This window comes from Hyperolius riggenbachi, chromosome 2 (assembly GCF_040937935.1).
Source record: "Hyperolius riggenbachi isolate aHypRig1 chromosome 2, aHypRig1.pri, whole genome shotgun sequence".
NCBI lineage: Eukaryota > Metazoa > Chordata > Amphibia > Anura > Hyperoliidae > Hyperolius > Hyperolius riggenbachi.
Window position 1 is genome coordinate 341,101,056 of NC_090647.1, and position 27,700 is coordinate 341,128,755.

The window sequence follows — 27,700 nt, forward strand, 5'->3', positions numbered from 1 at the left end:
ATTAGGCAAAAGCCACCCAAACCTCATGGCAACTTCCTTCTCCTAAGTAAAGCTTGTGGTCAGCATAAAATGTGCTAAGCTGCAACCAATTGGGTTTGCTGGTTCTCACCAGTCTTGTGTGTGACAGCTCAACTGTGTATTACCAGCTAAAAGGAGTTGAAGGTTCATCCACTGTCACCAACAAGTGGTAGCCAAGGACATACATCAACACCACCACGGTTGTAGTTTGCCTAACACCTGGATCCGGTGTATAGCATTACGGGCAATGCTCTCAAAGTTACCCTGCCTCCAGGTGGCCGGTGTGGCTTATGCGTTACAGATGTCACATGCTTCCTCAGAATAAATTCTGAGAATCAATTCTGAGAATACCCCATGAGTACATGGTGTAGTCCAGAATCTGTTGGTAAAAGATTCAAAGTTGAAAGATAATAATATCCAAAATATGTGACAGCTATTAGAAAAGTCATTTATACCGAAGCAGGTTATTTCGGCATGCGGTGATGAGCACCGTGCGCCCCGCATAACGGTAATTTGGGTCTCTGGCGGCTGCCAGACCCGAATTACATCTCCCTCCAAGTTGCGACGACTCGGAGAGGGAATAGTATTTAGCGCCACCGTGGAGGTTAGCGGCCGCAGGGAGAGCTGTCATTTGGTTCGCCCTGCGCTGAACTGCTCGGCACCAGGATACTATGTACTCATTTATTTTGCATTTTACTCTGGGGCAAATACACATTCTAATATGTATATATGTACACGTGTATTTTACAGTTTTGTGATAGTGGTCCTTAAATGAGCAATAGGTGCTTATTATTTGTTGTATAGTGGAGAGGTGATAGGCAGATACATTTTATGCAAAGTAATTACTTGAAAAACCATGAACCGACCATGCAGGTTGCCATATTTTGTAGCTTGTTCTGATATCTGTGTATCCCGCTCTGTCATTTTTCAGGGCAATAACCAAGCCTTTCATGAAGACACCAACACTGTCCAATCTGGATAAAGTGAACTCTAACAGCCTGGATTTTACACCCGCTGTGAGTGAAGTGGCACCCAGCAAGCAGCAGGAGGTTACTTCTGGGGTTGCCTGTCTCACCCCAAGCCCAGCTCCCATTCTCAATATCAACTCTGCCAGCTTCTCCCAAGGCCTGAGCAACCTAAGGATGTATCCTAAGCTGTCTGGCTTACATCGTAGCATGGAGTCCCTCCCGCTCTCCATCAGTGTCTCACCTGCACAATTCAGTGGTGGAGGAGAGGATCACACTTCAGACACTGCCTGGAATGATCACTCTCTCAAGACACCTGCACCTGAGAGGCAAGTTCAGCTATTCAATGCATCTTCTTTATGGGATATCTTTTCCATTGGCTCTAGTGTGTAACTGACCACTGTCATTTCTATGCAAAACCATATATCGTCACATACATACATACCTGGTGTATGCACTCACACACAACACATGCTTCCAGCACAGTGGCCCTGCCAGAAGCCCACACACATTCCAGCACCTTTTTTGGTGCTCTGATTTCTTCCAACCGCACTGTTACAACAGCCCTATCTGCAATTCCTAAACCCTGCACAAGACTTCTCCCACTGTTTAGCAATTACAGTATTCAATTATGATTCATAAGTGTAGAGAACTAGCATCCTCCAACTTTATTTAAAGTCAGAGTTTAGTCTAATACCATTAAATATCATATACCGGTAATCTTTTTCTTTTACATATAAATACTTTATTATGTCACACAAAGGTTTTTATTTATGAATAATGAAATTATAAAACAAAGCAGCCAGCCTCAATAGAGGGATGGATGGAGCCAGGCTCAGCATATCTAATACTTCAACCACATTACTATTTTCCTTGCAAGAAAGTGAGAAAAGTACTGAAATAATACAGGCCCCTTTTCCACTGGGCTGAACTCCCTCTTGTCAGGCAAGTTATGATGACGGTCACAAGTTCCTGAATAGTGAATTGGTAAGGCTGTTGCCTTTGATGTGAGATTTGAGGCCCTTGACAAGGGGTTGAATCCTGGCTCAAGCCAGTACATAAAACTGTAAGGAATCTTAGGTCAAGGTTCCCTAATGAACCTGGTGGCCCATGAAGTGTGTCTTAAGTGGCTGCAGCTCTGGTGCTTTGAGTCTGCCAGGAGAAGAGCTCAATATAAATGTTCTGTGTCTTGTCTTTCAGCTGCTATTGCATGCAGCCAAATAGCAACGTTTGGTAGCACTTCGTGTGTCATGTTTGATACACGTTAAACCACAACCAAAAAAGTCTTATGTTGTGTCTGAGGACAGCAACCATCATGCTCAAATGCAACTGCATTTTCACCATCTATTCCAAGTACTACCAAGCACCAGTGAATGGAAGCTGCCTTCAGCTGGTCTTGGAAAAGAGGCCTCATCAGTTAAGTTCTGTAAATCATCCCCAATATCTCTAGCTATATTATAAATGCCCCCTAATGCCCCCTAAAGTTGCAAAGAAGATTCCTGTCATCTGCATGGAAAAACCACTTGACACACAAATATCCAGGAAAGTTGTTACACCTAGTCACACTGTCACCTGAGGGAATGAGGGAGCCACTCGCCAGCTGTGAGGGGAACATTGGGGCATAGACATGAGAGGGCACCCCATAACCAGACACAGTGGTGAGGCAGACAGCTCTGTGATCAGGCATTGGCATCCTAGCGAGGTGGCTTATAGGGAAGCTTCAAGAAGTAAGGGAAGGCCAAAACCAAGCCTTAATACTAATGACCTACATGTGAAATATTTCTTTTGCATAGTCGTATTGCACTATAAATGGAGATGCTTAAGAAAAAACAGATTGGGCATTAAAGACAGCAATCAAGTCACCAGACCAGTAAAGCTGGTGAACCTCAGCATAAATGTCCACTAGTGCTCCCTTTGCAATAACAAAACAATCTAAGTCATCATTAAACTATTTACTCCACATCAGTAAATAATAGCAAATTGTTTTATTTTCCCTTCTGTTCTGTGTTTTCAGAGATCTCACTTTATTCCTCCCTAGGTTAATAAAAGAAGAATACGGTAACTCTTATTGTCCCTTTTGTTTCCTTCCACAGCACTGTTCAGGACAGGAATACATTGCCAAAAAAAGGGCTTAGGTAAATACTAACACAATTGTTTGTTAGTGTGTGTGTGTGGTTTTTATTTTGTTTTGGTAGTCAGAGCAGTGAGGACTCCTTTCTTCCACTTTGAACATTGGGTCTCATCTCCCAGACATGCCACCATTCTGGGCATCCAGTACTTCCCTGGCAGACAGAAACCTTAACTGATCACTAGCTCTGATACCCTTTGAAAAAAAAGAAACAGTACCAATTCAAAAGTGAGACCACGAGCACAGTGTTTGTGTTCCCTCTGTTATGGGCTATAGTCAGGCCAAAGAGATACTGTAAAGCTGGAAGCTGTAAAGCTGGAAAAACTTGGAAGTAACACATACTACTGTTAAATTACGCTAAACTTTGTTAAGCTATACTGCTGTTTGCCATTTTTTCTAGAAAGCAACTGAAACATGGTCCGTCACTTACAGGAGCTCTTCTCTATATGGTGTACTGTACACTAAGGGCCCAGCACAAACCAAAGCAGAGGGGGCATAGTTACCATACCTCCCAACTTTTTGAGATGAGAAAGAGGGACACTTAAGCCATGCCCCTGCCACACCCCTGATCAAGCCTCCGCCACACCCATAGTCACGCATACCATAAAGATTTTATAAGAAAAATGTTTTGTTTTTATAATTCAAACCACACTGGTCCTTTCTATCCTACTTCAGGTATGTGTAGTAGGCTCTCTTCATGCCCATCGCTCCCCCGTTCTCCTCCATCCTCCTCCATCAGCTTCTAGTAGCCCCCTAAAGCTGCTACCTGGTTGGGAGGGTCGGTGAGTAGTGTGCAGGCGCTGCCTGGCTACACATGTCCTTGATCATGCAGCTGGGAGTGCTCTGTGCATGCGCACCACGTCACAAATATATGAGCAAACTCATTCTAGTGGTAGGTTGCTTAGGGCTTTAGCGTTAGACTATGTATACACATAGTATGTATATATGTATACACATAGATGACCCTGCGGGGATGAAGACTCAATCCTTCGACCAACAGTTTTGGACCCGATGCTGTACAGACATGTAGAGTGCAGGCTAGTAACACGCCTCTGACTATAGAGGCGTGAGATGGGATCATGTGCAGCACACAATGAAGCAACTTCCCACAGGTGGGATGACTGAGGAGAGCAAAGTGCTTGTGAGTTGCTTGGTTATCAGAAGTCGCTAAAGAGCCAGAATGCTGGATCAATAGGTGATCAACAAAGAAAGTTCATAAACGCTCTAAACCCCCAAACATCATATCAGTCGGTGCAGGATCAGGTCAGCCAGGCCATACGAGATAAATGAACAAAAAAGGGATCCGCAAACCAGACCAGATTGAAGTAGAAAAAGGCTGATATATTTATTTGAAAAATCCACAGACAGTGCAATAAAATCACAGGATCAACTCACGCGTATCGGGCTTACTATCTGCCCTTAATCGTACTACGATTAAGGGCAGATGGTAAGCCCGATACGCGTGAGTTGATCCTGTGATTTTATTGCACTGTCTGTGGATTTTTCAAATAAATATATCAGCCTTTTTCTACTTCAATCTTGTCTGGTTTGCGGATTACTTTTTTGTTCATCAATAGGTGATATTGTTCAGTAGCTTTACGCATGTTGGGTACTCGCTATTCTTGGCCGATTCTTGTCCTAGGCGGTCTTTATCGGCCTCCCCGGCCGTGTTTATTGTAACGTGTACTTAACTTTACATTGGGAGGGGAAGAGCAGGCGTCCTGATTGTAATGCAGATAAAGGTTGCTGCTGGGGTGTGTATTAGCTGCAGGATCGGTAAGTAGATGTCACTACTGGCTGCATAGTGCAGGTCTAAGTTATTTTTATTTCTTTTTTTCTCCAGGTTTGTGCTAGTCACCTTTGTAGTGCCCTATGTCACCTTTAAAACTTTAATGAATGGGGCTGACGTAAGGTTGCGAACTTATTCAGGACCAATACTTGCCCTTGAAAATTGTTTTCCTTTTTTGCTATTGATGTCATTAATTTGTGCCTCAATTTTTACTACCTAGATGAGAGAACATAAGCTCTTTGATAACCGTAGACACAATTCTATTTTATTTTTCTTGCTAAGGTACCAGTCACATTCTCAAGATGAGCCTAAGGAAAGACGACATTCACACACCATTGGTGCAATTCAGGACAATGATGACTTGTCACCTCTCCCCCCACCACTCCCCCTCACTAATGTTGGCAAACCCCCTCTGGCATGCCTGGGTGAGTATGGAATCTCATTTCTATGTCTGAGTCTGTAATATTCCTGCTCACTCTTCCATCCTCGTAGACATAGCCCGCTGAATTCTTTCCAATTATCATTTAGCCATGAAAATGTCAGTTTACTCCACAGCCACTGATGTGATTCATTTGTGTCATAATGTAATGTGTGTTGGGGGACGCACTTCAACATGCAGATGTATTTTCCTCCATATACTTCAGTTTCTTTGAGGGTATTGTATCTGGCTCTGTAGGCTAAGTTAGCAAAATTAAGTATTATAACAGTGCACCAGAATCATAAATCATTAGATGTATCTCATCAGAAAAGGTTCAAAATCAGCAACAGTAAAGTTCAAGCCAGAGCAGCTGATAGTGAAACGTACACTACAATAGATTCAGTGCACTGCAGATGCTGATATGAGACAGTATGGATGAATCATTGGGCTGTGCACATAGCTGTTCCTGGATGTACATCTGCTCATGTAAAGATGGGTTATTTTGGCTACAGATTTGTGCATGCGTCTTAAAGTAGACAGAACACTTATCTATAAAATAAGCCACCGTCTACACCACATAAATCTGTACAGCTTTCATTATGGCCAGGCTGAAAGTCATAGCCTAATATAATATAATATGCAATAGTTCTTGCATATTAAGATCTTGCAGTTAGGACCTGGATACATTTGTGTGTTGCTGAGCTGATTTCAGCAATGTGTATCAGTGAATGATGTGCAGGACACTGATGGGTACACATGGCTGTCCTAGTCATGTAATTGAATGGGATCTGTGCTGCAACGCAGGTGCATGTCTGTAAACGCATGGCACCATCTGTGGTCATCCGTGTTGTAGAGCAACTTGAGAATGTGCCCAGGAACGTAGTGCTCGAAAAGTGCTGCTGACCTCTGCTATGTTGAGTGTTACTGACCTCTGCTATGGCCCTGACAGATCACTTCGGCCGAGCAAAAGCGAAGAGTATTATTCTCTTCACGCACTCAACTTCTGCGTGACATCACACCTGCGCCGTTCTGTCATGTCAACATGTCTGTATAGCCTCGGGCCTGCAATATCGCCCAATGAATCGTGTTCCAATCCTGCTGAGTGATATGGCTTGTACGTGTGTCTGAGGCTTTAGATTGTAATATCAAGCAAAAACAAAAGGGATAACTATCGAGGGATAATTGAATAGTGTATGGCTAGCTTAAGTGTGTACCTGTGATAGCAGAAAAGACATTACACTAAAGAGACTTAGGATGATACATTCCTTCAAAATACCTTCCAAGGAATGACAGTTCTATTGAAGTGCACAATAATGGTACCTGATGCGCTCTGCTAATGGTCCTGCCAGACTACTTGCCTTAGCTGACCTTCACTTCTGTTAGGAAATGACTTGAAAAACAATTACTATGATTTATAGTCATATTATATGGGGGAAGGGGGTTCTTTCTTTTCTTTAGATTATATATTTACATTGTTGTTGTCGTCTGTTTTTGGCCTATTTTATACATATGTGTTTCATTTCTTCATGATTTTAGATATAAAAGCGGCTTTATGTGTTGAACGCCGCACTTTATCTTCCAAACAATTTTTCACCATCCTACCCCAGACCTCCTTTTTGTCCCCACCCGGCTCAGTCCAGTGTAAAGAACATGTATTGTGTATTCAAAATTGTAGTTTTATTTACAGATGTAGTAAATAAATCTTTCCAACTATGAAATACCGGTAGTCACAGATGAAAAGTTGATATCTGTTTCCAGCCCCACCTGCTGGTTTGACAAGCAAGCTACAATTAGCTTATCATTGAGAAAATGATACATTGCATCAGTATCTCATTGTAAGCCACGCTTTAGGCCTCGTTCACATCAGGGATGTTTCTGTGCGCTTTCCACAGCGCACTGCCCTGTGCGTTCAGCAAGGTATTGATTTTTCCATGTAACTAAATGTAGCTGGTTCACATCTATGCGCTGCGCTGAGCAGCGTTACAGAAACGTAGTGTTGCAGGCATTTCTGTGCGTTGAGCTGGAAAGCGCACATCAATGCAAGTGAATGGGTCCGCTTTTTTAGCGCATAGAAGCGCGTACAAGCGCATAGAAGCGCATGCGTTTTTTACCCCTAATTGGAGAAAAAAATACATTTACATACAAAAACAAAGTTTTATTGACAACTGCTGCTGCTACAGTAAGCAAAACGTGCTTTAAAGAAGCGCAGCGCAACGCACAGAAACGCGGACTAAAGCGCGCACAAGCGCATGCGTTTTTTACCATGCGCTTTAACACGTTTTTCAGCGCAGCAGATGTGAACGAGGCCTTAGAAGAAGCACAATAAAAGATAGTAACACTCTAATAATCAGACACACTTCAGGCGTCAGCAATGTAAGAGATTTGATTACATCAGCAATAAAAGTAGCAGTAGGGTATTGTACCGTGTTAGCCATCAGTAAAAGCAAGAAGTTTTAAATCAGGATGATACCATTTATTGGCTAACTACAAATGAATAAGAATAAACAAGCTTTCGGCCTTGCAGCCTTCGTCAGGTTTATATCCTGTTAGTTTGCAAGCTGGTGGTACAGACAGCTTATATACATGCAACATCAAAAGGAAAACCAGATATTTTTTTTCAAGCATAAATACATCATTAAGATGCCTTAATACAAACAGACCATCTAAATGGGGTAAGATAAGGATCCTTGTTTACTTTATTGCTCACAGACTTGGTATTAGGATCATCTGGTCCGCAAGTGAGGATGATCTTCTCCAGTTCCACAGGAACTTCAATGCCTTCCATCCTACAATCAAATTGAAACTTACCTACTCTCACACAGAGATTAACTTTCTGGACACCACCATATACATCAGGGGTAACAACATACAAACCTCTGTGTATCGCAAACCTACAGACCGTCCCACATACCTAAGATATGACAGTTTTCATCCCAAGCACATTAAGAACTCTATAATTTACAGCCAAGCTATAAGGTACAACCGGATTTGTTCTGACAGGATGGACAGAGACAAGCACCTGGATCACCTTAAGAACACTTTCATTAAACAAGGTTACAGTCCTCCCATGGCTGAGGCCCAAATCAGGAAAGCCAGCAACATCCCCAGGACTGAACTCCTGAAATATAAGCAAAACCAGAAAGAGGAACGTGTCCCTTTGGTTGTCACCTACAACCCACACCTGGAAATCTTAAGGAGGATTGCTAAGGAACTTCATCCCATTTTACACAAGGATCACAGACTGAGAACGATATTCCCTAAACCTCCACTCTTGTCATATCGGCAACCACACAATCTAAAACAGATGATTGTCAGGAGCTCTTTGAATAGGCCTCAACAAAACGGAACATCACCCTGCCGACAAAAAATATGTGGGACCTGCAGACACATTTACTCCACTGACAGGGTAACGATACCAGGTTCACAACAGGAGTACAGAATACAAGGTAAATTTTCTTGTGGGTCCACCAATCTGGTATATCTGATCATGTGTGCTAAATGCCCCAATGTTATGTACGTGGGAGAAACTGGACAAACTCTGCGCAAACGTATGAATGGACACAGGCACACTATTAATGATACCAAATCTGGACTCCCAGTTGCTACACACTTTCGGTCCAACGGACACAGCATGGATGATCTTCGTGTCACTGCCCTGAAGGGCGGCTTCAAAACGTCAAATGACCGATTAATAGCAGAAACAAAATTTATAAATTGTTTCAAAGCTGTGCAGAAGGGTCTGAATAAGGACAACAACTTTCTATATTGGTATGAGATTGATGAGATATGAACTGTCTCAGCCACCCTAGCTGAACTTGTGAACTAAGAATTTACGATACCTCTGGGTCAATCCTAATACCAGGTCTGAGAGCAATAAAGTAAACAAGGATCCTTATCTTACCCCATTTAGATGGTCTGTTTGTATTAAGCCATCTTAATGATGTATTTATGCTTGAAAAAAAATATCTGGTTTTCCTTTTGATGTTGCATGTATATAAGCTGTCTGTACCACCAGCTTGCAAACTAACAGGATATAAACCTGACGAAGGCTGCAAGGCCGAAAGCTTGTTTATTCTTATTCATTTGTAGTTAGCCAATAAATGGTATCATCCTGATCAGCAATAAAACAAATCCCTTTTCAGGTTATGAAAAGTGACCGTCAAATTAGTAGGTGGACATCCGTGTATGTATAATATTTCATTATCTGACTGTTTGTCTATCATCTATATCTGTCCATTGATTGATAATCAATCTATCTACAGTAGTAATAACGCTGGTAACTGATAACTACAATAAAAATGAATATATACTCCCATACTATGTGATTTGTATTTTACCTGAATTTTTATTATGTGAATTCCTGTTGTGAATTTCAGTAATGATGTGTAATCCTTTTTCCCCATTACAGTAAGTCCATCGTCTGCTCCTCGCATTGCTCGCTCAAGCAGTATTCCAGCTCAGGACTCTTCTTTTGAGCTTTTCAGCTCCTCCAATCTGGGCAGTTCCCTATCGCTTGCTGATAGACCCAAAGGAACGATGACTAGATCTGGTTCATTTAGAGATCCGCAGGATGATGGTGAGTAGTCATTGTGTAATAAAGCTACTGTAAACTAGGCATAAAGCGAGTGGATTAGGTTGAGGCATTAGGTGGGGGTCGGGTTCATTGTAGGCACTGCGAAAGGGAAGTAGGTTTAGGCATTAGGTGTGAGGGGATTCGTTTTAGGCATTGTGTGTGTGTGTGGTGGAGGGGGGGGGGGGGGTAGTCTTACATATTAGGGATAGGGTTGGAGTGAAGGGCACAAGTGAAAATGGGCATCATATTTTGCTATAGTAAAGTTTTACTATTGGCAATGCCTGTGCATCCAACTCACGCACTATCTATTCACATAAACAACTCCACCACCCAGACAGTATCTACATGAATATGTCATGATCTAAACCTTTCTGTTTTTTTATTATTATTATTATCTGCGTTGTTATTATTATTACTATGCAGTTATACAACACTGAGATTTTCCGCAGCACTTTACAAAGCGCACTGATCAAATCATACTACGAACTGTCCCTCGGGGAACTCACAAGCTAATATGCCTATCACAGCTGAAGTCCCATTATAGATTGAAGCCATTTAACCTATCAATATTTTGGGGGTAATGTTGATGGAAAACAAAATTCCCAAAAGAATCCCACACAAACACAGGGGTAATGTATGGACTCCTTAGAGAGAGCTTCTTGACTGGGAATTGAACCTGAGACTCCAGTGCTGCATGAGTGCTAGTCTCTTCCCCACGCTGATATTTTTTCATACACAGGTGCTAAACGCCTGCACACTGTTTCATCATGATATATTCTTTATAATAGGTAGTAATTCAGCTAGCTGTTGTCTGTAGAGTCATTCATATTCGAATGACACTCACATTCAAGGATTCATTTTTTCCTCACCCCCCATCTATTTTTTTTTTTTTTTTTGGTAACAACTGTGTGCGCTGTGAGTGAATAGCAAGAGCCAGCAAAGGAGCGGGGCATACAAATTAAGAGGCAATACCTCCCCACCATTTAATTAAACATGGCCAATTACCTCAATAGCGCAGAACATTGATATATCTCTGCTGTACTCCATTTTCATGGCCTCTTGTGATCACTGCTTTTGTAATGTTGCTTGCTCCTTTTTATAGTTCACATGTACATGTACTGCAGGTCTACATTAACCCACTCTGCCTGGTGAGAGAGTGCTTGTAATCTGCTAACTCTTACAAAATGGCTGCCAGACTCCACAATCTATATAGCTTGGGCTAACAAAATGTCCCAGTCATTAGATCTGGCAGCCATTTTGTAACAGTCTGAATTCTGTTTACGTGTTTCTCTCTGATGCGGTCATTCACTGCCTGAAGCTGAATAAGCAGGCCTTCGGGTCTCGGGGTCACTTCACACTCCTACCCACACTCTCATGAGCCCTGCTTGATTGTATGGATTTACTTTGGTTCATTACGCTGCACCCAACATGAAACCGTGTTTATACTGTACCTTGCAAGCCTTTGCCGAGTCGAGTTCTGTCACCTCTGGGTCAGTGTATACTTGTACATTCCGACCACAACGTGGGTTACTGACACCACCACAATCGTTAGTTTTAGCTGAATAGAAAGCATGCAACTCTTATAGAGCCTAATGCATTCCTGAAAGTACCCATGACATCCGTATTGTAGATTTATAAATGTACCGTGTGCGCAATGGCATTATGTTTTTTTCTAGGGTTTTGTGGTTTTCACTGATCTTCTGTTGTGTTTATTTTTCAGTTCACGGTTCTGTCCTGTCTCTGGCATCCAGTGCTTCATCAACATACTCCTCTGTAAGAACCAAGTGTATGAAAGTTGAACTGCAGCTGCAGCTGCCCATGCTGTGTTTAGAAATCATTATATTCATTAGCAGTGCATGAAGGATTATGCTTGTGCTTTGAATGCAAATAAGAGCGTAGTGATACATATTAATAAGCAGCTGGAAGGGGGTTTGCTCATGCTGTAACCTCTCTCTTTATCTTTCTGTGGCATGCTACGCTTGGCTATCAGGCTGAGGAAAGGATGCAATCTGAGGTACATTCAATCTTCTTTCTTTTGTTGTCAACACCTCTTTCCATCTCTTGGTTTCAAATTTGCCAAAGTTGCATTTCAATTTTATATCAAATATACTAATGATACATCGACTTATTTTACATACACTAACAATATAGTAACATATTGTATACTGATTGACTATGTGTACTAATATATATTTATATGTAATTAACTAAAAAATAACCTAATCAACTATGCTATGTAACTATTTACGATTTGTTTTCAACGTGTAAAGTAAAAATGTGTTCCTTTTTTTGTACCGCACAATGTAGCAAATCCGCAAACTTCGGAGAGAGCTGGAAAATTCGCAGGAAAAGGTTGCCACTCTGACCTCACAGCTGTCTGCCAATGTAAGTGCTGTGTGTGGGCTTTTACCCAGAGTTCATAGTCTGAAACATTTCATTCAGTTATTCTGCATTTCCTTACAAGCCAAACATCTGATGCAAGAAAAAAAATATTTGTAAGCATTTTGTATGTATATAACTCGCTGCCTTCTCTTGCCCAATTGAGATTCCTACGCCCTCACATGCCATTGTGCCCCAGTGGGAACAATAAATAAACAAGGAATGCTATCCCATACTGAGTGATTATGAAAGCTTCCATTAAAGCGGACCCAAACCAAACATTTTTTTTAATTCAAAATATTTAGTTGCACCATTCTGACACATACAAAGATAAATAAACACTCTTTCAAGCCTATGAGCATTTCAGTGCATGCTTTTCACCCTTCTCTTTGCATAACTAATGTTATACTGGTGGCAGCCATTAGCAATTCCTCCTTTGCCGGACACCACCTACTCCAGCATTTTGCCGGATTCTGTCCGGCAATGTGAAAGGAAGGGAGGGGTTCCTCCAATAAATGTAAAATATTTTATATTTGTCATCATGCAGCTGACAAATGGCTGCTATTTATTATTATAATTTTGAAAATAGATTTTATTCCTGAAATCTTGTATTTTTAATTTGGGTCAACTTTAATGACTGCTTTCTAAAATTGCCATTTACATGTCATGGCTTTCTCTGCCTTTGAAGGTAACCCAAGTTAAGAGCAAAATAGAGGCTGCCATCTTTAGCTGTTTGTTATGCTAATATTTTTTTTTTTAATCAAACTAGTTTTATTGTCAAAAAACATATACAGTAAAACACCATCAAACTGTTGGCCTCAAACAGACTTTCATAATATCATGGTCATCAGATGTCTATTAAAAAAAAGTGTCTATTAAGGAGCAATTACTGTAAGAACTTCATGCAAAATATAAACATGGTGAAATACACAGATAGATGAATATATCTTCAGCACATAAATAGTTACCACATACATAAAAGAAATGTGTACAGAAGCTTCCTTTGACAAAATATTGGCAACTAGCCTCATGAAACGTTAGGTATACCAGTAGATATTAATGCTAATCTTTTGGCTTTGGTTGTATCTGAGCATCACAACTGCAACTAGCATGCAGCCAGTGGGGTTAGGGTGGCTTCAGAATATCATAGTTATTGGTCACCGATTCAGAGAGTGTAAGAAGCAGATGGTGGTCAGTACAACAGCCAGGCAAATAGCATTTACACACAGGAGTCAGCAGTGGTAACACCCATAGTTCTCCCAGTTTTCCTTGCAAGTGTCTGTCATGTCATCAAGTTGAACTCCACTTTTACCGACAATTGCTCGTGCTAGCCCTACTTAAATAAAAGAAACCTGAGCTGAGAGAAATATAGAGGCTGCCAGTTTCATTTCCTGATAATTGGCCCAGATTGAGCAAGCAGATCAAATGCATTGACTCTGGTCTGTCTCTGCTGGCTGCATGCTTGTTGCAGGTGTGTGATTCAAAACAACTAAAGCCTAAATTTCAGCATGACAGCCCGGAAACTTGCATTGTTCATAAAGGAATGAAGTTGGCCACACCCATGCACCTTTCAGTGCAAGATCCCTTTAAGACTTATTGTAACTTACTAAAAAAGTAATGTCTTACCATAGTAATAATCATGCCATGAGCGGGAATGGAATCATCTTATTGCTTTTCAGATTTGTGATTGATTTTCCTTTGTATATTTGTCTTTGGCAGGCTAACTTAGTGGCAGCTTTTGAACAGTCTCTGGTAAACATGACTTCCAGACTCCGTCTGCTTGCTGATACTGCACACGAGAAGGTGAGTCATAACAGTCCAGCAAAACCACTAACCAAAAATTGGTTAGCAGTTTTGCTTCCGCTAGAGGGCTTGAACTATCATTTCCGATTATCGGATCGGACGAGCAATTGTCTGGGGAATGGTATTGTTAATGAGCACCATAACTCACAAAGCACTTTTTATCCCAGTGTTAATGGGGACAGCCCCAATTCTTGTCCCTCAAGAGAATGGTTAGCACAGTGGAATGAGGGGGGGGGGGGGGGGAGTCTATGGTACCTGGATAGTATACTGGTTAAAGTGTACCTAGAGAAAAAAAAGACAGAGCCTAGGATGAAATTGCTTGTATCAGGCTGTGACAATGCAGTCACAAATGGCCGAAACTGCGTTCCCGAGGGTGGGGGTGGAAACTCTGATTACGCTCATTCAGGTAGGTATTTAATGCCGAGGACCACAGCCCCACCACCACCAATCATGCAGCATGTCATGGCAGGCTTCTTTTTGATACCAGATGTAATCTTCAAAGGCACTGCCTTCAACCTAGAAGAACAGGGTATGCATCCTAGCTAGGACCAGGACCTGTTCCGTAAGGAATCCTCGGGTAAGACTCCCTAACACTGCAGAGTAACATGTTGAGCCCAACCATAGTGACGGAGCTTTGAGTCCAACAGGAGACATGTTATACAAATGTTATACATTATTATTATTATTATTATCCTTTAATGCTATCTGGTTATTTCCTTAACAGGATAGTGAACAGCTAACTAGCCAAAAGCAAGTGATTAGGTAAAAGTTATTAAAAGAACAGACACCCTGAAAGAATAGCTTAATGAAATAAAACACATACACCTGCTTTTAAAACTATCTGTTAAAATCCAGCATCCTATTCGACAGATTTCCAGATATTGTTTTCGTCTGTTCCATTCAGTATCCGTATGAATCCTCAGCACCAAATTTAATATGTCTCAGTAAAAAATTCAACTTTCCCACTAGGGTTCATTGCGATGTATTGCAAATGAATGGGACCATTAGGAACCCTAGGCTGGAATATCCTGATGCCAGGGCCAAAGTGCACCGGGGAAGCCACCAATATGGACCACACAGCAGTGTTCTACCTTAATATCAGGCATGAAGATGTACAGGAGGAGCACTACCCCCCCCCACCCCCCCCCCCCCCCAAAAAAGGCACATATTGCAATGCTGGATATACAGTATATATATATATTATTCATGAAATACATATGAGTAACAGAATTAGTGTACATGTGCCCACATTTCCCTTCACATTGCAGGAGATGGCATTAACGGAATTTTGAAGTTTGGGCATTAACAAGTTGTTTTTTTAGTGGGGTAGCCCAAATTACAAAGCATCAAACTGGTCCAGGGCTGCCATGTATGGTCCCTCTCTAAGCATTTAATTCCATCAGCTACAATGTGATAATTGCATCTTCATGGTACCTTCCAGCTAAAGGTGTAGCAGGACAGAATAAGCACTACTGGGGATGGTAAGCCCTAACCTCAGTAATAGCATCATTATGTCATGATACGATACGGATAAATTCATCAAGACTATGCTACGTTACGTCCGCTATCCTTTTTACTATTGTATGTATGTATTGTCTAGCGCTGCCTAATATGTAAGCACTTTATAAATAGAATGATAAAATCTCAAAATCATTGATACATATATAAATACAAATACCTATAGCACCCCCTAAAGTCCAAAATGCTGAACTGCATAGACATTTTAGGCATTTTAATGCATTTTTTAAAGCACATCTGAGGTGAGAGGAATTTGGAGGCTGACATATTTATTTCCTTTTAAACAATGCAAATTGCCTGAGTGTTCTGCTGATTCTCTGCCTCTTATCCTTTTAGCCATAGATCCTGAACAAGCATGTAGATCAGTTGCTCTGACTGAAATCTGTGTGGATTAGCCGCATGCTTGTTTCAGGTGTGTGATTCAGAAACTACTGCAGCCAAATAGATCAACAAAACTGCCAGGCAACTGGTATTGTTAAAGAGGAAGTAAATGTAGCAGCCTGCATATGTGTCTCACCTTAGGTTCTCTATGAACTGTTATGCTCTGTCAAGTTGATCAATTTTAGCCATCCTCTTGATATTTGACAAGCATTGAGGTAATTGGTAAAAATCATTTTGAATATTTCTAGTCTGGTTGTGTTTTGGTTTTTGCTTGGTATTCAAAAGTGAAATGTTTTTTATACATTTTCAAAATTATTGTCCTTCAAAAGAACTGCAAAAGTTTTAACGTCCCACAAACTCCCTCAGCAAACCGGTTTCTTTATCTATTTGAATGAGTCTGAGAGAGAAGCAGAGAGACAGATTACTTGGCCACATTTTAAGCAAGAGAAAAAGACAGGCAAAATAGTTACAGCAATACACATATCTATGGGCTACATCTACTTAACGCATTCTGGAGTTTTCCTTTAAAATAAGAAGATGAAGTAATTTGGCACATTTCTGTGTTCTGATGACTTATTACCCATATTTTTTGGACCATCAGACGCACTTTCTCTCCCTCAAAATGGGAGGAAAATTTTGTGCGTCTTATGGTCTGAATAGAACAATTTGGACCAGCACCAGGACCCCACATATACACTTCAGCCTGCTTCCAGACACGCTGATCCCTGCTGCCCACTGTGCCAGTGGAACACTCACCCTCCATTCCAGAGTAGCAGCATGTAAGGAAGAAGTTAGTGTAAGAGCCACCTTCACACGCCCTCTGACCAATCAGGTTGGAGGTGTTGTCAATCGCAAACACTGCTCAGCTCCTTTATTGGAGCCAATGGTCTAGAAGGCGGGACCACGGCTCTGTCATTGGGGCCAATCACTGCATTGGCTGAACCATTGACGCATCAGGATTAGTATTTTTTTCTGGTTTTGTCCAGTAAACCTAGCTTGGTCTATGGTCCAGAGCGTCTTATCGTCCAAAAAATAAGATATATGAACTGTTCTCAAGGTGACATTAAAGAGTTGATAACAATGATGTGTTATTGGAAAGCAACTTATCTTCTTTGAATCGTAGGATTCTGAGCTCGTAGAACTGAAAGAAACAATAGAATCACTAAAATCCAAGAACTCGGAAGCTCAAGCTGTCATCCATGGAGCACTGAACCCTGATCCTGCACCACGGGGTATACTGTCTTCTTATACTGTTTTCAGCTAATTGTAGCAAACCAACACACATGTATTTTGTTTTAAATATTTCTCAGGTAATAGCAGTCTAGCAGTATAATTAATGTAGCATGACTGGCTTGAAGTGGACCTGAACTTAAAACTTCCTCTTTGCTCTAAAAGATAAGCAACAGCAAAATAACATTTAAATAAAAACATTTCTTTGTCCTGTGCAAGAGTTCAGGTCCACTTTAAGAGTTCAGGTCCAACTGTAGATCAAAAATAAACACATTGTTTCACTTACCTGGGGCTTCCCCAAGCCCCCAGCAGCTGTCCTGTCCCGCGCCGCTCCTGCCCGAGCCTCCGTTCTCCTGCCGCCGACCTATCCCGTACCTCGACTTGTAAGTCGAGGCCAGCGCAGCCCTGCCAAGCGTATCCTTTCTTCGCGTCCCCCTCTGCAATAGTGGGGAACGCGAAGAAAGCATACGTGTGGCCAGAGCCACGCAGGTGCAGTGGCCCGGCGGCGAAACTGAAAGTAGCTGGCGGCGGGAGAACAGAGGCTCGTCAAGAAGCGGCGCGGGACAGGACGGGTGCTGGGGCTTGGGGAAGCCCCAGGTAAGTGAAACAATGTGTTTATTTTTGATCTACAGTTCCGCTTTAAGTACTTCTTTACATCATAATATGTTTTTTTTAGTTTTGTGCTAATTACCCTACTACGTAGCCAATCTCCTTTGCTGACATGCTGCAAGCCATGGCTGTTGTTTATTATTATTATTAATAATACATTTTGCTTATAAAGCGCTAACATATAACACAGCACTGTACAATAGATAGGGAGGGGAGACATTACAAGATTAAACAATGATACAGAGAAGCATTACAGTGTTAAACAATGGTATACAAAATAGTGAAGTAGCAATAAACAGTGCGCAAATTGCAATGTAGGGATAAATAGAGCAGACAAGTCACTGAGTCCATATGGTGGCGGAGAAAAGCACACAGGTAGGAGGGCCCTGCCAAATAGGCTTGCAATCTATGGCTGTTGCAGCAAGTGGCACCTTACATGTGAATATCTCACAATATATTTATTTGTGTTGTTAGAAGAATCACCAGATCACTGCCACCCAGTTAGCTAGTGACACGTACTTAAAAAGTCAAATATGAGTTCTGGCCACCGATTTACTCAGTTTCTTTACATACATAGATCTCATGTGCATGGCATTAATAAATTGTTGCAAGCAATGCCAGCCTTTCATCTCTTTTTACACCTAAAAACAAGTACGCTGGAGAATCTGTGGGATTTGTGCTATGACTGTCAGAATATTCCCCCTGCGGACATAAAAGGAACAATCCTTTCTGTAAAGTGCTCATAAAATATTGCCCAATTTAGGAAAACAATCTCACTTCCAATAGATTACTTGGCAGTCATCTCATTTTTTAGCAGAACTGTTGAGATATTTATTGCTAGAGCCAGTTTAATTGTATGAAATAATGACAGAACTATTTGTCTTTCTGACAAAACATAGTAGCAGTGTATCAAAATAATGCTTTCTACAAAGATAATCCTAGACTCTAATCTGATTTACTAAAGTTTTCCAATGCTGGAAGTCCTTAGAGAGCAGGAATGATCCTGCAGATCTGGCCTGGATACTATATATACAGCATTGTCTACAGTAACATGTTAAGAGTTTGCAGCCATCATCTGCATTATTGGAATGGTTGCTTAGAGGTTTCAGAATTAGCAGTTGAGCAATTAACTACTGTAAGCTTATATTTTAGGTAAACCCAGGACAATCTACATCTATAAAAAAAAGAGTTCTTAGTACAGTGAACAGTGACTGAGCCTTTGTTTACTCTGATATGACCCAGGTGTGGTTTGCAAACTTTAGCTACCCAGCTCCCAGGACTATATTTACCATTAAGTACTTGAGAACCAGTGACATGGGTTGGCCGGATTTATACTTTTTCCGCCCCTAGACCAACTTTCTGGAGGCTTCCTCTACCATGTGTAGCAAATCCCCTCCCATTCCATTTACTTCCATGTGTAACATTCATGTACAGCTTCCTTGGGCAGCAGTTACTTTTTTCCATGTGCTGCTTGCTATATGCAGCAACCCTTGTACTATGTCCAGCCACCCCCTTTGAGAAGCAACTGCCCAAAGCCAGGACCTTTTGGCCTGTCCAGAAAACTGGCCCCGGACATGGCTCATATATCAAGGAGGTTGCACCTAGCATGTATTAATATTTATTTAAAGGAGAACTGTAGTGAGAGGTATATGGAGGCTGCCATATTGTTTTCCTTTTAAGCAATACCAGGTGCCTGGCAGCCCTGCTGAGCTATTTGGCTGCAGTAGTGTGAATCACACCAGAAACAAGCATGCATCTAATCTTGTCAGATCTGACAAAAAAGTCAGAAAAATCTGATCTGCTGCATGCTTGTTCAGGGTTTATGGCTAAAACTATTAGAGGCAGAGGATCTGCAGGTTAGTCAGGCAACTGGTATTGCTTAAAAGGAAATAAATATGGCAGCCTCCATATACTTCTCACTACAGTTCTCCTTTAGCTTCTTTACACTGTATCCATGGCTATGCTGTGAGTCTGTGCTAGTGTCCCCACTTTGCTGGAGCGGGGGTACATGGAAAGGGGTTATTATTAGATACGTGATGAGATTGTTTTCATTTTATACAATTCTGGGATATGAGCCATGAACCCATTCAGAAAATTTCCTTGCAGTCTTCCCAACAAATCTATTACTTATGCTATTCAATAATACAGAAATGTCCTTGAAAGTGATAATTAAGCAATCAGCTCAATGTCTAATCTGCTGAATTAGAATATGAATAAAGCCCATCATTCATAGAAAAGGATTACTATAAAACAGTGAACATCACAAAGCAAGTAGAAAAGTTGACCCAATTATTTAATAACAATACTCAGAGGGTCAGAGTGGATAGTGTCTTTTAAATATTCAGAAAACAACAACAGCCAGGTAAGTTTAAATTAGTTTTCTTAGCAGACCCCCTTTGTACATGGGCACTAATAGACTGTATACATGCAGTGTGCAGCCACAGTCAGGTCTTCACGTTGTGTATTTAATATGTAGGCCAATACATAGCAGGGAACAGGTAATGTGATACGGTTTATTGGAGAACAGGGGCGTTGCTAGCCCAAAGATCAGTGGCATGTGCTCTGGATCTATTTTGAGGTGCCCCGGATGTCCCCCAGGCAGAGTCAGGCACCAGGCAGCAGTACTCATCTCTGACCCCTTGGTCTTCAAATTCTGCTGACATTTTCTCTTCTGGGCCTCTCCCCCTAGTGTATGCGAATGAATCAGACACTAGACCTTATGGCGTCTCATTCTCAGATGCTAGAGGGTGAATCACCAGCTACAGAGGATGTCTCCAGACTTGGAGAGCAGATGGGGCATGCTGGGAGATGTGGTGCCTCAATGGTGGGCATGTTGGGAGTTGTGGTGCTTCAATGGGGGTATGCTAGGAGCTGTGGTGCCTCTTTGGGGGAATGCTTTTGTATTAATGGAGATGGGGGCTTCATCCAACATTTTGCTGGGCAAACCTTCTTAGACCACTGTTAAGTTCATGTAAATATATGTTTCCACCCATGACCACACCCACGTTCTGGTGCATGGCCACACCCATTTTTCAGCTTGAGTGTCCAAAAGTGCCCGGATCGGTTATGAACCTAGCAACGCCCCTGTTGGAGAAATCAATGAATTGTAAATGAAAGGTTTTGAAACCCATTAGGTGTCTTTACAGACATTCTCAATGACCATCTCTCGCTTATATATATATTTTTTTCTAGAATTGCGAATCAGGCGCCAGAATTCATCTGATAGCATCTCCAGCTTAAATAGCATTTCTAGTTACTGCAGTGCCGGGAGTGTCAAGGACAATGACAGTAAACTGAAGAAGAAGAAGAAGAGTTGGGTAAGCTGCACCATAGTCCTATAAACAGTACAATATTCAGATACAGGTGTCCTCATGGTGGATGATCATGTAGAGAAGTATATAAGAGTCAGTAGGTCATAAACATTACACATCTTAGTGCTCTCATAGAATATTTTGCCTTCAGATATTTCTCTGTGTGCCCTCGATACGGCTTATACTGGAGGAGTCTCTTGGCATTCCTTAGAAAACTGCAATTGAAGTATAAAAAAGGCCAAGTCTTTGGGTGCAGATTCTGTGAAACAGAGTTAGCAGCAAAAGCTGTTTGTTGAGGCATGTCCTGTCTGTGTACCTCTGAGAAGAGTTATATGACCCAAGTTATCAACCACTAGAAATTAATTCATGATTAAAAAGTGGCAGCCTGCATGGTCTTTTTCAGAAAGGACAGAATTGAAAGATCACTCATTAACAAATACAGTATCTCAGTTCTAGGTGTGGATATAAATATAAAAAGCATATTTAGTAAGCAGTAAGGGCTGGTTCAAACTGCAAGAGGTTTTTCTAAGAGCTTGTGATTTTAAAAGCTTTGCTAATGTAATGCTATGAGTTTGTTCTCACTTGAGCCATGTGATAAAAATCACCCATAGCATTGCATTAACAAGAGCTTTTCAAATCACTAGCACTGAAAAAGCTCTTACAGTGTGAACTAGGTCTAGGTATATTGCCTGTAGTTTAGATCTTTGTTTAATATGATTAAGGAAGCAATATGTTAACTGTAAAGCCAGTTGAAGCTCAGTATTTACTAGAATATTCCTTTATTCTTGGTTACATGTTGTCAAAAACTTTTCCCTACACACAAAGTGAAACTCTGATTGTAAGTGCATTACAAGTGTTTTTACACTTTAGGGCCCGTTTCCACTAGTGCAATGCGATTCCGTTGAGGAAAACGCGAAAACGAATTCACATGCGGATGCAAATTCGAATGTAAACTTTAACACGAAAACGCTTTAAAATCGTATCTGTTTGTAAGTATGCGATTTTAACCATGTCAGTGCCTGTGTGCTTTTACATTGATTTTAAGCAAAAATGTACGCTTTGTCACTTTGCAACATCATGCTGGCTGGCTACGCGTCATCACGCCGGCTGGCGTGAGAGTCCTGCGCATGTTCGGTTCAATATTAGAGAACCGCACATGCACAGGACTCTCACGCCGTCCGGGGTGATGACTTGCAGCCGGCAGGCGTGATGTCGCAAAGTGACAAAGCGGGAAGCAGGCCTGACGACTTCAGACCGAAGTTGTCCCATAACGGAGCCGCCAGCTGGAACCGGGAGAGTAGCCAGGAGGACGCCTGGGGACCTTGCGGCCTATGGTGGGCTGGAGGAAGCTCCAGGTAAGTCACAAGTGCTCAGGGTCCATTTAAATAAAGTTTTTTAGCATTCCTAGGCCGAGCCCTCCAATAGGCTGATACGAGCTGGATAATTAACTGTCTTCTCAATTGGTAGTGCCATTAAAATAGTGATCAGAAACACTGGAGGGGGAGGTCCCTTCACTGAGGTCTCAGAGAGTGACAGGGAGATAAGTAATTGAGGTGTTCAGTAATGTGGCAGTTATGACGGTATAGTGCTGATATATAGGCAGCATGATGGCATAGTGGATAGACGGTGATACATACACTATACGATACATAATAAATAATAATAACAGTACAGTAAGTATATATATATATATATATATATATATATATATATATATATATATATATATATTCAGTATAGCTATTACTCAGGTTGCAAACTGTCAATAATGCAACCACTATTATTATTATTTAGAATTCAAATTAATTTTTTGTATCTCCTGCTATTACTAGATGTCTGTTTTAGTAGATTTTGTGTACAGGTCTGTATAGAGAGAAAATATGTCATGTATCATACACTTTTCTTTGTTTTATAGCTTCGTAGCTCTTTTAATAAAGCATTCAACATGAAGAAGGGGCCCAAGTGCGGCAATTCCTATTCAGATATTGAGGAGACGGCCACTCCAGATTCTTCAGCTCCTACTTCTCCAAAACAGCAGCAGGGCCCTCCCATTCCAGTGTCACCCTCCATAAACTCCTCCCCTTCCTCCTCTGTGTGAGTATCTGCCATAATGTCTGCAAAAATAACCAGAAATGGATTTCTAAATTCCTGGAGAGTCATTTCTGCAATTCTACAGATTATAGGCTGCAATGTGCGCCATTGTAATGTTTCTCTTGAAAATATTTTAAGAGCCATTTGCTCAAAAATAACTCCAATGTTTTAGTAAAATATATAGTGTAGGAAATATTTCCAGTAATAATATATAATCTGCTCTTAGTTTGTGACAGATGAGACTCTGCCCCATATGCAATTAACTTTTTTTTTCATCTGAGTTTTCTGCTAGGTGATATTTTAAATTAAACTTGTCAATAAAATGCATTTTAGCCACCAGAAAGCAAGGAACTGCTCAAAATAATTTTGATAATACTTTTTCACTTACTTTGTGGTACATTTTCAGTTGAAAAGTGCTGGAAAGTTATTTAAAATAGAAGATAAAGTTAGCTGATGGGGGGAGGGGGGGGGGGGAATTACACAATATCATTGTGTTCATGTCTTGATGTTTTGTATATTCCTGATGAGGGTATGTTTGACCTGCCTGTTGATATTAATATAAAAAAAATAGTTAAAAAATAAAATAAATAAAAAAAATAGAAGATAAAAACTGCTCCCTGGGAGAAAACTCAGGAGAAAAAGTTAATAGCATATGGGCCTCTGTGTCCTAAAAGCAGTCTGGCAGTGTTCCTCTTTCTGTACAGTGCAGATATGGCAGCCTCCAGCCGTGTGTAATAGGTGAACCGAGATTCAAGCCCACCTATCGCAAAGATTCCCACATTTTACAACATACCATTTTTTCTAATTCACATGATAGTAAATTTGTGTAAGTTAACAATATGCAGTGTTTTGTGCACTGAAGGTGTGTATGTTTTGGATGACTGCAATCTTCTTGGAGAGATAGCTGTCCAAACTCTTCCCCCTGTCCCAACTACACCTACATGAGACATTCAGGACAGTGCAAGGAGGGGGCAGATGCCAGTCTCTTCCCGTTTGAATGCATCACATCAGAAGGAAAGGGACATTGACCGTATTGAAACACTGTTTGGCACTATGACTTTGTGATGACATAAGCAAGAAGATTTAGGGTAGTTTAGCCACTGAGTATTTTTGTGCCGCTGCAGGGTTGGAAAACATTGTTTGATTTGCTCTTTCGTCAATACCATTCAGCTACTCAAGATTGTACTTTCAGCAATTTAGTGTTATTGATGTGTGCCAGAGTTGTTGGTTGGTGTTTAAGAAGAAAAAACAGTTGGTAATGCTTTGATAAATCTGTCCCACTCTAAGTGTAGAGAGACTTTGGGCTTGAATCACAAAACAGTACTAACTGTTAGCATACTGTGAAAAGTTTCGTGTGATAACGGTTATTGCGCACAAAAATTCAGCTGCTTGCTTTTTTGGCAGTTGGAAACAGCTGTAAACAGCTATTTCTCACAATGGAACAAGGTTCACAGACAGGAAACTGCCAGGAGTACCATGGTGCTCAGAGTTTCTTGTGGGAGGGGTTTCACTACAATATCAGCCATACAGCGCCCCCTGATGATCCGTTTGTGAAAAGGAATAGATTTCTCATGTAAAAGGGGGTATCGGCTACTGATTGGGATGAAGTTCAATTCTTGGTCACGGTTTCTCTTTAAGGAGGTTGTGGTCTTAGAATGGGGAAGGAGAGTTAGAGAAGTTGGATATGGAAGAGAAGCAAGTGAAGACAAGGTGAAGTTTGTGGTTATGACAGCGAGTCTCAGTTGAGCATCACTGAGCGAGGCCAAAGGAAGAGGTTAGAGACAGCAGAAATAGGTTAGATGGTGTACTCATCTTCTTTTTTTTTTTTTTTTTTTTGTGGTTTAGTCTTTATCATTATTCCACTACCACAGAAAGCAAAAAAAAAAACATTAATGTTGTCTTTTCAACAACCTGCAAGAAAATAAAAATACTAAGGCCTCGTTCACATCATTCAGTGCAGATGGCTGTGCGATCGAACCGCAACGCGTACTGTCGCACGCCATCTGTGCTACTAGTGCGATTCCCGAAAATGGATGCAGCAGTGCGATAGCGCATCACACTGCTGCGCAGCACATATGATGGGAACGGTAGAAGGGCTGTCTGTACCCTTCTACTGTTCTTGCGTGTCGCACACTATGCGCGCTGCCAAAATGCGCACAGCAGCGCACATAGTCTGAACGAGCCCTAAAGGAAAGAATGGAAAGAAAAAGAGTAAAAAACTAAGGTAAGACAAGGCACGGGAAATTTTGTTTTTGTTTTTAAATAATCGTTTTTTAACTTTTTTTACCTTTTTACATAGTAGAAAACTGTAGTTAAAAAAAGAACATCGACTTGGACAGATTATTGGGTCACATGTCCCCCTAGAGTACATAGGTCTGTTATACTCTCAAGATTGTCAAGTTGTAAAGAGAAGGGGATCAACAGAACGTAAGGTAGAAAAAATCAACCCCCTTACAACCAACTTAATATGAAAAATTCCATTGACCTCAGTCATTTTCCACAAAGAGAGATGTACTGTGCTTCAGGTAATACAAAGAAAAAAAAGATAATAAAAGAACCCCCCGAAACTACTATTAATAACTCCCTTTTAGTGCAACAGGATAGAATCTCCTACAGAATAACAGTGCTGATTAGTGGAAAATATGAAATATTAAAATAAAGGGTATTTTCATTGAGCATAGTTTTTGTCACTTAACTTCATGATGGCTTTTATTTGACTCTTCTTATTACCTTATTACCTGCAAAATAAGGGCCCTTTTCCACTGACTGCATTTCTATTCGAAAATCGGATCACATGCAATTGGCCAGCATTTAGCCGATCGGAGAACACCATGATTATCAATGTGGTCAAGTTGTTCCGTGCCTACTTATGCAGTTTGATTTTGACCCAACTGCAAACTGTATTTTTAAGTCATTGGGCGTGCAGGAGAATTACATGGCAAACGTGGTTTTCTTGCAAATTCCCTATATTTTTATTTTTTTTAGGATTGTCGGAAAATTGCAAACGCAGTCATATCATAAGCGCTGATCTATCACGTGAAAATTGTGTCGCATATAGTATCACCAGGCTCTAATATGAGACTATCTGTGAAGTACGCATGTCTTTCATTTTCTTTTTAACGCACAAAAAGTGCTCAGTCTGTTATAACTTGAAAATCTTTGATAAAAATTTTGAAACAGAAAATTGTGTCGCACAGCATAGAAAATTGCATTTTGTAAATAAGGAACATTGTATTGTAGTGCATTAGAATGTAAATTTCAGTGCAAAGGGGTGCTTGTAAATGTATATGTCTTTGTTTACTCTTTGTATACTGTTTTTAGACTACAGTTTGTTATACAGTCAGTGGTATAGATACTTACAGCTACTGATTCTGCTTTATATAGCATATTTGAGACTCAGGAAGGGGAGGAGCCAGAAAAGAGGGAAGTGTCCGAGTTGCGCTCAGAATTATGGGAAAAAGAGATGAAGTTAACAGATATTCGTTTGGAAGCACTTAACTCCGCCCATCAGCTGGAGCAGCTACGGGAAACTATGCACAACATGCAGGTGAGATCAAGGCATATATTATGTATGGGTCATGCTTCTAAATATTGGGCAATATTGTTGTTAATAACTGTGTATTGACATTGATTTAGCAAGACTGTATATCAAAAATGTGTGAAAATGTATAAATTGTTACACTAAAGCAGTGTGCACACTTTCATTTCCTTCAGAAATCTAGAGAGTGTATGTGTATCCCCTGTATCTCTGACCTCTCTTGTAGTAATCATCCAGTCAGACCACTGTCCTCCAATACCTAATGTTCTGTGCAGGAATTTAAAAGGCAGTTACTGCAGTGTAAATACAGTCATGCGCCACTCCTACCTCCACTTTCAACAGTATAGTACATGCTGCATGACATGGAGCTGAACAGTGTGTCTATACAATAATAATTCCAAAACTGACGTCGAAAACAACCCCAAAAAATTATTTCGAGTGAAAGAGTACATAGCTTTACAGCAGTCTCTGGTCCAGCATTACATAATTTCACCTTTTCTAGATAGTACTTCTCTCACGTTAAACACAAAAAAGCACCCATGTAGACAGACCATACAGACTATGCCAAAAGAACTCTGTGTCATACTTTTTGCATTTTTAAAGTATAACTGTCGGGTATAAAATCAAAAATCAATTCTTTATTTGTATCTGGTAAACAAGTAATACGGATGCTAACCAGGCAATCCAAAAGTTAAAATCACTATTACTTTTCTTGTTTATGAATGATCATTCCACAGTTTACCTGACTCTTATTTGGTACGTTGCTGCACAAAGGAAGTTGCAGGGCATGCTGGGTTGTCTTTTTTTGCTTCTTTATTTCCCCTCAGACTTAACTAATGTACAGAAGCAAAAAAGGACAACCCAGCATGCCTTGCAACTTCCTTTTTGCGGCAACGTACCAAATAAGAGTCAGGTAAACTGGGGAATGATTTTAACTTTTGGATTGCCT

The 27,700-nt window shown here is 40.8% G+C and overlaps 1 protein-coding gene across 6 annotated transcripts in view; it reads left to right on the top strand.

The window, feature by feature from the left end:
- Positions 1 to 27,700, top strand: part of NAV1 (neuron navigator 1) — a 220,471-nt gene that overhangs the window by 148,314 nt on the left and 44,457 nt on the right. For 5 of the 6 annotated variants that reach the window (XR_011026325.1, XM_068269461.1, XM_068269462.1 and 2 more), the window contains 12 exons: positions 950 to 1,312; positions 3,077 to 3,118; positions 5,183 to 5,325; positions 9,727 to 9,894; positions 11,612 to 11,664; positions 11,882 to 11,905; positions 12,199 to 12,276; positions 13,990 to 14,073; positions 17,096 to 17,204; positions 21,004 to 21,128; positions 23,038 to 23,216; positions 26,598 to 26,760. Coding sequence is in view for 5 of the 6 variants with exons in the window: in XM_068269461.1 (XP_068125562.1) it covers positions 950 to 1,312; positions 3,077 to 3,118; positions 5,183 to 5,325; positions 9,727 to 9,894; positions 11,612 to 11,664; positions 11,882 to 11,905; positions 12,199 to 12,276; positions 13,990 to 14,073; positions 17,096 to 17,204; positions 21,004 to 21,128; positions 23,038 to 23,216; positions 26,598 to 26,760 (1,531 nt within the window). In the remaining variant the exon portion in view is untranslated. The remainder of the gene's footprint in view (positions 1 to 949; positions 1,313 to 3,076; positions 3,119 to 5,182; positions 5,326 to 9,726; positions 9,895 to 11,611; positions 11,665 to 11,881; positions 11,906 to 12,198; positions 12,277 to 13,989; positions 14,074 to 17,095; positions 17,205 to 21,003; positions 21,129 to 23,037; positions 23,217 to 26,597; positions 26,761 to 27,700) is intronic. The other variant, XM_068269463.1, reaches the window with a different exon arrangement.